The sequence below is a fragment of the Magnolia sinica genome, chromosome 4 (genome assembly GCF_029962835.1).
Source record: "Magnolia sinica isolate HGM2019 chromosome 4, MsV1, whole genome shotgun sequence".
NCBI lineage: Eukaryota > Viridiplantae > Streptophyta > Magnoliopsida > Magnoliales > Magnoliaceae > Magnolia > Magnolia sinica.
In genome coordinates this window covers 16,994,470-17,004,573 of record NC_080576.1, presented here as the reverse complement: position 1 = coordinate 17,004,573, position 10,104 = coordinate 16,994,470, and the positions used below count along the sequence as shown (strand labels likewise).

At 41.2% G+C, this 10,104-nt stretch overlaps 1 protein-coding gene across 1 annotated transcript; it reads right to left on the bottom strand.

Moving 5' to 3' along the window:
- Window positions 1–404: 404 nt before the first annotated feature.
- LOC131244387 (rust resistance kinase Lr10-like) lies at window positions 405–4,288 on the bottom strand. Its single transcript, XM_058244002.1, has 3 exons — window positions 3,512–4,288; window positions 1,899–1,967; window positions 405–1,667 (listed from the first exon to the last, which is right to left on the bottom strand). Exons 1-3 carry the CDS (start codon window positions 4,281–4,283, stop codon window positions 508–510), a joined length of 2,001 nt encoding a protein of 666 aa, XP_058099985.1. The 5' UTR covers window positions 4,284–4,288; the 3' UTR covers window positions 405–507.
- Between the last annotated feature and the right edge of the window lie 5,816 nt (window positions 4,289–10,104).

The window sequence follows — 10,104 nt, the reverse complement described above, 5'->3', positions numbered from 1 at the left end:
ATTGCACCATTGAGGTTGGATCAGTTGGGTGTGCTTAAGCTCGGCCCAAGTTGCACCCCTAGCTGCATTTGCTAGGTGAATAAAGTGGAAATAAAGAGAAAATATACTGCAATTTTGTTCTTAGCATTCATAAGGAGAGCCCTGCATAGTCCAAATCCAATCTCTTTTAGTGTGATTTAAGAGCTACTTCTCATTAAGTAATTATGAATACTAGGAAGCATTATAATGTTCCCGGTCAAATCCATCGGTGCATCCAAAAGCACCCAGTTCTTTCACTGATCAACCACTTTGCAATCAAATTAATGCCCATGAAAATATAGCATCATGACACTTCGATTTACAATGTAAGAAAAAACACCCAAGGGAATCTGAGCAGCTGTAATTTGCTGTGAGCATTGTATCCCCAATAGATATCTTGCAACACAGGAAATCTAATCATACACACATCAAAACACAAGTTATTTTCTCACCTATTGATGAACTACTATGGTCAAAGGATGGCCTGTCTCAACAGGGATCCATCGGTCCACTAGAACTCGGGTGGGCCAGAGAATTCGACCTGTAATTCCCTGCACCTTTAGCAGTCTGTGGAAATGGATGAGGGGGAATCTCTATGCCTTCGACGTCTCCTTCCTGCATTTGGATCACTCTCCCCATGGTGGGCCTATTCGAATGGACAGTCTGAATGCAACATAGCCCCACCTTACATATCTTCTCTACCAGTTTCATGTCCTCCTTATCATCTCCTAACCTTGTTATTACTTCCCTCAGTAAAGGAACTTCCCCTCTTTCAATTCTGTTGAATGCCCACTCGGGGAAATATTCCTGGCTAGATGCACTCGCCGCTTGATTGTAGTTCTTCCGCCCACCCACCATCTCCAAAACAAGCATCCCATAGCTGTAAACATCTGACTTCTCTGTTACTGGCCCATAGGCCTGCGACCACATCTCTGGCGCTGCATACCCTGGCGTTCCCTGTGCTCCTGTCAATGAAACATGGCTGTGGTCCTTGTCAATCATCCTTGCAAGCCCAAAATCCGCCACCTTCGCCGAGAAATTTGAGTCTAGAAGAACATTGTGGGGCTTGATATCACAATGCAGAATCCTACTCCTACAACCTTGGTGCAAATACCATATTCCTCGAGCAGTTTCCAACGCGATGTTGTACATTTGTTTAGGACTTAGATGTTCAAAATCGCTGCAATCTTCTTTGTTGGTGCGACGAATGTATCTATCAAGTGATCCCATTTCCATGTACTCATAAACCAATGCTCGTTTCATGCCGTCGACGCAGTAACCGAGCATCCGGACCAGGTTGTTGTGGTGGACCCTCCCGACTGTCGCAACTTCAGTCATGAATTGTTTTTCGCTTTGCTTCGATGCCTTCAAGAGCTTGATTGCTACATGGACACCACCGGGCCCGTGAGCATGAACGATCCCTTTGTAGACACTTCCAAATGCTCCTTCCCCAAGCTTTGTTGAGAAGTTGTAGGTGAACTTCTTGAGTTGGGAATAGGAATACCTGGTTTGAGATATTCCTGCGAAAGCTTCGGAGCTTGTGCCAGATTCGCATTCAGATTCCAACTTCCTCTTTCTTCTTCGGATGATAATAAGAGTTGCTACCAGTGCAAGAACAGGTAAGAAAATGGCCACTGAAGCAGAAACAACTGCATCAAATGAATAAAAGAAGAGAGCTGAGTTCAGGGTTTCTTCTCCAACAATGGCCACTGGATCAATGGTCCTATTCTGATAAGATGGTGGGGCCCACCCCATCCCTGGTCACAGTACCCCGTGCCTCAATCAGTGGATGGGCCCCACTACCTGATCATCATTTCATCAACTTTAAGTGCTAAATATACTTTCTTGCAGAAATGAGTCACCATGACATATAGAATTACCTTCAATGAGTAATTTGGACGGTCCAGATCCTCTTCCTGTGACCCATGTTTGAAGGTCCTCAGTCATTCCTAATTGAGCCACATTATTATGTCAGTGAGGAAAATGATGAATTGAATTTTCACTTTAACCGCTTACTCGTCTGATCTTGGATCAGACATTGTCCGAGCTTCCTAATCCCGCCCACCAATCTATCAATATGAAAGGAAAACACAAATATCCACTCGATCCCATCGTAAAATAATGTTTAAAAAAAATGAATGAACCGCTTGGATAAAACCCATACATCATGGTGGGTCCCACAGAGCCCCTGCCTTGACCTATTTCCTTCTAGACGGGCAGTACGCAATCTGCTAGCTTCCGCATTCATCTCAATTGGTTGGACTCCCAAGGCGTAACTAATATTAATAAATGGGAATGAGAGAAGAAATCACAGCTCAGTGGATCCCACCATGGCATTAATGTGAAATCCATCCCGGCCATCAAGCTTGTCATCCATGTTAGGCCCATCAACCAAAAATCAGCTCTATTCATCTTTCAAGTAAACCACAATGCATTAGGCAATGCTCGCTCTCCAAACTGTTTTCCCTCGTATGATGGACATGATGCATGAACCAAAAATCAGTTCTATTCATGTTTCAAGTAAACCACAATGTATTGGGCAATGCTGGCTCTCCAAACTGTTTTCCCTCATATGATTGACATGATGCTAGGGCCTCATGCCTAAATCATCACGTGGTATTTAATAGTTGGATAGAATTTTATATAATCTTCACAGTAGGCCTTAATTATAATAATCACAGGTGCACCTCTCTTTGTAAGCCTCATTTTTTTCCCCTCGACCTAACATGGATTACACTTTTAATGGTGGGAATAGATATTACATATGCATTATATGGCCCCTTTTTTTTGTAAGGTTAAGCGTTTCTTTTAGTTTTCAGAATTGCTTCTTAATTGGGGCAAGCTGGGTGTACAAAAATTCGACATTGCGCTGGAATTTGGGCTGGGTGTACAAAAATTCCACATTAAGCTGGAATTTGTGCTAAGATGTAGGCACGACATGAAGAAAGCTTGGTCTGGAGGTGTCACTGTCGAATCCGAGTGTGCAGTGAGAGTCGACTGCTAGTGACCTCTCTTAGTGGTTGGTGCTATGACCATCATGCATGATTTATGTATTTTATCTGCCAAGTCCATCCATTTTATGAGATTAATTTAGGGCACGAGCTAAAAAAAACGGGACTTTTCTAATCTCAAGTGGTCCACACCAACTTCATTGGGCTAACTGTAATGTGTATTTGCCATCCAACCTGTTGAATAGGTCACACGGACCTGGATGAATGGAAAACACAAATGTCAATCTTGATCGAAAATTTTTGTGCCTTAAAGAATTATTTAATGGTTGGCATTCAATCACCACTGTTTCCTGTGGTGTGGTCCACCTGAGATTTGTATCTACCTCATTTTTGGAGTTATGAGCTAAAATGAGCTGGAAATACGGATGGACGGCACGGATGAAATACATACATCGCGATGGGCCCACGGAGCTTTTCCAGCACCGACCTGGGTATCGAATTCGATATGATGCATGTCAGACCGAATTACAGCGCGCACGTACCGTCAGAGCAGTTAAACCGATGGACGCTGGATGTGCAAAAGCACACGAACGCCGCGGATAGCGGGTGGGACCCACACCGACCCCCGGAGGCTTCGCATCCCTGACAATCTAACGGCTTAGGATACCAATACCCGAACCCCTTCTTCAAATACGCCCTCAGATCCCTCTCGGCGCTCACGTTGAAACCCACCGGCGTTCTCAGATGGAACACCTCGCACCCGAGTCGCGTCACGAACCCCGGCGCATAGTAGCAGAAGCTGGAGCCATCATGGCCCGGACATCCCAGACAGGAGGCGGGCTGGAGGCTCGCACCCAACTCAAGGCGATTGTTGCATTTGAAGTGCGTACCCTCGGTGAAACCGGAGGAGAGTACAAAGACTCGAGCGTCGGAGTTGTAGGATGGCCCGGATACCCTGCCACAGCTAAAGAGCGCTTGGTTGGCAACGGTGAAAGACGCGCGCGTGGAGTCGGAGGTGAAGTTTCCGATGACTCGGAAACTGTCGTCGTTAGTTGGGCAGTGGAGGAGGAGGTATTGGTTGTTGGGGCATGAGGATTGGACGTTTGGCAGTCGGCAGAAGCGATGGAAGGAGAAAGGGTAGGTTAGGTTGAGACCGTTACACGTGGACGGTGCGCATTGATTGTAGTAGTAGAAAGGGTCTGTGCTAAGCGTTGGATCGTCTTGGGATGTAGTTGTTGATAAGAAGAGAGTGAGGGAGAGTAAAGATGGAAGGAGAAGGAGAAGGCTTTGTGTGGGGGTTTGAAGAGATTGCATGTTGGACAGAGAGAAAAGATGGCGTGAAATGAGGAGGGAAGAGGGCGTATGGTGCTATTTACATATGGTGCATTTCCCTTCGAGAAGATGGGCGTGCATTTGGTGTAGGTTGACTGTCTATCGAACATGCTATCTCCAGCACATTTCAAAAAGGACGCGGATTGCGTATTTGACGCAGGGATGAACGTAAAGCGATAACTATTTCAGATTCAAAAAGCTTCACAAAGCTCATCGGACTTGTCACATATACTTGTCGAATCACATGGGAAATAAAAACTAAAAATAATTCTATGAAGTCAAAATAAATTTATTAAATATTAATACATAAAATAAATGAGCCAACAACCATTTAAATAAGAATATCAAGACCTGGAATAAACTTAGTAATTAAATTATAACTAAAACTCCCTAAAATTTGCAACTTACAATAAACAATAAATTTATTATTTATTGTAAGTGTCCTACATTATTTTTCTAATTTTTTTTAAACACTACACAACTCCTAAAGCCTAAAGGATGAAGAGTTATAATCAAACTAAACTTATTAAAAATAGTAAAAACGAAAATATAGATGGAATTTGACCGTCGATATGATGAAATCATGCAAATTCGGCATGTGCCGGGTTGGTTGGATAAAGTAGCTCGTCCTACTCCAAAATCATATATGACACATCAAGTAACTCATTCTGGCTTGTGAAATATGCTTATTTTAAGGTTCTGATGGTCTTGATGACTTCTGCGTTCGATCGAGCCTTATTTAATCCATCTTAGACATGAAAGTGCCCGCAACCCGCCCGGTCTACATTAGTCCATTTTACTTCAAAAGAACTCGTCCTCGAGTTCTCGTCGTACTTCAGTTCTTGATACTTGGTCAGGCGCGCCGTAATGATACTTGGATCAAATGTTACGGTCAATTTACGGTCCACCTTCTTTTCGGCCAACCATGCTATAATCTGTTTATCCACTCCGTTCATTTCTTTTATTTGATCATTTTAAGTTATAAGCCAAAAAATGAAGCAGATCCAACGATCAAATGTAACACAACATAGATGACTTATCTATTTATCCACTCCGTTCATCTCTTTTATTTGATCATTTTAAGTTATGAGCCAAAAAATGAAGCAGATCCAACGATCAAATGTAACACAACATAGATGATTTATCTGTTTATCCACTCCGTTCATCTCTTTTATTTGATCATTTTAAGTTATGAGCCAAAAAATGAAGCAGATCCAACGATCAAATGTAATACAATATAGATGACTCTGGCATCTAATGCTTTATGCATTCAACGCAACCCAAGCTTATTATTTCGTGTGCCTCACTTGAGCGCTGGATCTACCTATTTTTGAGCTCACGCCTTAACATGATCTGAGATATGAGAAAAAGAATTGACGGCGTGGATAAACAAATACGTCACATGCAGTGCCCCGTTTTACATGTTCATGTTTAGGGACGGGCGGGTTGCGAGGCAATCGGCATTCTTTGAATAAGAAGATTATGTGACTTTGTCAAAACTGGATGAAATTAAAGTTACATGGGATATAGGGATCTACCGAGATCGGTGTATCCCGTGGGCCTACCTTGATATATATGGAGAGAACCTTGATATATATAGAGAGAGTCGCTCTCAAATCCAACTGGTCGAACCACCGTTAGCAGTTCACCCTGAGGATTGCTTCCAACAGGTTAAGTGCGTGCGACATCCAATCCTCTTAGTAGGTTGGCTCCAACATGAGGATCACGTGGTGCAAAAATCAGACCTATCAAATCATTAACTGAGCCACAATATAAAAAATAGTGTATTGCCATTGATTAATAGCAAAATACAATTGCGAAACGCTGGGTCAGTTGATGCAGCTGATTTTTGCATGAAGTGTTCCCCGTGGTGGACACAGATTGCTTACTGACACGGTGCTATGTGGACCCCTCATGATGTATGTATCCTATCCACTACTTCCATCCATTTTTCTAGACTATTCTATGGCATGAGCCTAAAAATGAGGCAGAACCAAATCTAATATCGATCACACCATGGGAAAGAGCAGTGATTGAACACTCACACTAAAAACTTCTTAGGGATTATAATTTTTTTAGAGTAAGCTGATATTTGTGTTTTCTTTTCATCCAGGTGTGCGTGGCCTAATCAACAGGTTGGATGACAAATAAACATTTCCGTGAGCTTTAGGAAAATTTTAATGGTCGGCATTCAATCTTCACTGTTTTCTTGTGGTGTGGTCCACTCGAGATTTGGATCTCCCTCATTTTTGGGATCGCGCTTTATAATTATCCGGAAAAAAAAAATAAAAAAAAAATAGATGGACGGCTTCCATAATGCACATATATATCATGCTGTCCGCGTCCCCTCAGGGATGCTATCCGTTTGAGGCTATTCTTAGAGCATTTAATTTCCAAATTAATAGAGTAGAAAAGGCTTATTTAATAATTTTGAAAGCAATACGCTTGCATTTATCATGGTTTGCTAATTGTGAAGGTTCTAAGAAAATCCACCATAATATTTTTAAAGAAGAAGAAAATCCTATTACTAACGGTGGGGTCCACCGTGATGTTTGAAAGAAATCCACCATGCCCATCCATTTACCAAATCATGTCATGGCCCAAAAATGATGCAGATTCAAAACTCAAGTGGGCCTCATGACTGGAAAATTTTTAGTTGGAAAATGCCCACCGTTGAAACCTCCCTGAGGTCCACCATGACGTTTATATGCCATCCATACCCTTGATAAGGTTATTGCCGGTGAGATTAACTGAAAACACAAAACTATTAGCCTAATCCAAAACTTCTGTGGCCCATGGATGTTTAAAGAGTGTGAAGTTCAATCCTCACTGTTTCCCATTGTACATCTTGCTTGAGTCTTGGATCTGCCTCAGCTTTGGACCCAAGTCATAACATGATCTAACAAAAAGGATGAGCATGGGAAGATTTTGCACGAACATCATGACGGCCCCCACCTAGCTTCCCATGGCGTACACTTCGGTGCTCGTTACTTTGAAAGAGGGAAAAGAAGAATACATGGGTAAAAGACATATGAGGCCGACGCTGCCAGTAGAGAGGAGAGAGATGGCTACTGGACTGTCTATCTACTTTTCTAAATAATTTCAGTGCATGATCCCAAAAGCAATACAGATCCAAATTTCAATGGACCACACCAAAAGAAAATAGTGGTAATTAAACGTCCACCATTAAAATCTTCCTAAGGCCTGTGTAATGTTTCTTTACCATCCAACTTATCAAGTAGGTCACGCAGACCTAGATGAACGGAGAACATAAACATCAGCTTCATTCAAAACCTTATGTAGCCCCTAAGAATTTTTCAATAGTCAGTGTTCAATCACCACTGTTTTCTATTATGTGGTTAACATGAGATTTTGGATCTTCTTCATTTTTTAGTTCATGCTCTAAAATGATTTAGAAAGAAGGATGCATAGTGTGTATGAAAAAAATATATTCATGATGGCACACAATGAACCGTACATTACTTACTAAGTCTTTGACAGCGTCAATAGGCAATCCGCGAGCGTGCAAAGATCTAAGCTAATGGCTTTGCCAGATATGAACGCGGCCTGCGGCTTACAAGGATTCATGACTGTGGGGCCACTACGGTAGACATGCTTTATCCATGCCGTCCATCTGTTTTGACAGTATATTTTAGAGCATCATCCCAAAACTGAAACAGATCCAAATCTAACGTGGACTGAAGCAGATCCAAATCTAACGTGGAACACACTATAGTAAGGAGTGGTGATTGAATGCGCAATGTTAAAAACTTCTTGCTGGCCAGTAGAATGTTACTGAGGAGTGGTGATTTTATGCGCAATGTTAAAAACTTCTTGTCGGCCACTAGAATGTTTCTTTGCCAACCATCCTGTTGATAAGGTCACAAGCAATCTGTCTTCCCCACAAATATCAGCTTGATCCAGAACTTTTGTGTTCCCGAATAAACTTTTAACGGTGGCCATTCAATCACCAGCGTTTCCTATGGTGTGATACACCTGAGACTTCCATCTGCCTCATTTGTAGGCTCATTACCTAAAATGAGCTGGAAAAATAGATAGATGGCATGGATTAAAAACAGGCCTACAGAACTTTTACAGCACTAATGTGGGTCACGATGGAATCAGACCACGGGAGTATAGTTCTCCGCGTACGCAAATTAGTTCCGAGTGGCGTGTCGGAATACCTGCGACCTCTGCGTGGTACCCACCACGACGTTTACGAGAAATTCACCCCATCTATACGTTTTTACAGCTCATGTTAGTACATGAACTCAAAAATGAAGTAGATCTAAAACTCAAGTGGGCCAGATGAGAGGAAATAGTGAGGATTGAACGCCCACCGATGAAACATTCATGGCCCACATAACCTTTTGAAGGTTTAGATGGCATATAAACATCAGAGTGGACCCTAGGAAGGTTTCAATGGTAAGCCTTTCTCACTCCACTTTTCCCCCGCCGTATAGCCCATTTGAGTTTTGGATCTGCCTCAATTTTTAGCTTACATTCTAAAATAAGCTAGCAAAATGGATGGATGGAGTGGATTTATCACAAATATCACAGTGGGCCCTACCTAAGGTTACAAGCAATCTGTCTTACCCTATCTACCGGTTCCAGTTAGCAAATTTTAATGAAAAAAAATGCAAAAACAAATAACCGAATCTAGTATTTTCCAAAGTGGTTGGATCTTATGAATAGTCCAATTGAATGGACATGAGAGAGTGTGTGTATATATATATATCCACTATCTTCATCCACTTTCTTGTACATATTATTTGATGAGCCCAAAAATGAAGTAAATCTAAATATCAGTTTGACTCATATAAACAACCATGATTGATGATTGACCATTAAAAACTTCTTAAAGGCTACAAAAGTTTTGTATTAAGATGATTTTTTTTTTTTTCCTTCATTCAGGTCTGTGTGACTTAATCAACAAGTTAGATGGCAAATAAATGTTATGGTAAGCCTTAGAAAGTTTTTAATGGCAGACATTCAATCAATAATGTTTCTTATGGTGTTGTTATAATGTCCTAGATTTTTGCTAGTTTGGATTTCTAAAAATTCTTAGAAATTTTTGTTGTAATTAGCTTACGTTGTCAATTACTAACCCTTAATGTTCAAGATGAGCTTATGTGCGGGTAGTACTAATAAATAACCGCACAAATACCAATTAATCAACTGTATGAAGCCAACGAATCCGTCCGATCACTTAAACATCGAGTCTAGCCTCGTAATTTCTTTATCCAGGGTTCAAACCTAACCAACCTATATATCATTGACTAATTAAGGCAATTGCAACTAAATAATGACGTACCAAAAGCTGAGACAACTATGGATCAGATCTTAATTAATAAATCAAAATAACATAGTTACTCCTTTAGCCTAATAATCAACGGTTTTAGGTGATTAGGATCGAATCACTATTTCCCCGCGAATAGGCCACACTATGAACTTAGCTAATCCAAATCCTAATTGTCGCGACAAGAAATCTCACCACCCAAAAATGTCCTGATTTTTCAAACAAACTTTACATCGCTTGTTAGTGGGCCACCAAACCCTATACTGTAAAAAGATGTTCGTCTTAGCGGGCTTAATGTCAATCGTGGGACATTGAGCTGAGATTGCACCTTAAATCGCTCAACTTGGACTCGCAAAGACAATGCATGAGATGTGTGAATATTTTCAGAATTAATCAATAACTTAAGTTACTTGTGTGCATCCGGTCTTTACCAAAGTTATGATTTTTTTACTATTAGATCGTGACAAAATTTAGTGCACTAACATAAGTTAATACCTTATATAT

Bases quoted from the DNA above. Each gene is read 5' to 3' on its own strand.
- LOC131244387 (XM_058244002.1), bottom strand. From the start codon at position 4,283: ATGCAATCTCTTCAAACCCCCACACAAAGCCTTCTCCTTCTCCTTCCA. The intron at 1,968-3,511 runs GTACGTGCGCGC...TGGCTCAATTAG, and splicing joins TCGGTTTAACTGCTCTGACG to GAATGACTGAGGACCTTCAA. The intron at 1,668-1,898 runs GTAATTCTATAT...CATTTGATGCAG, and splicing joins GTCCAAATTACTCATTGAAG to TTGTTTCTGCTTCAGTGGCC.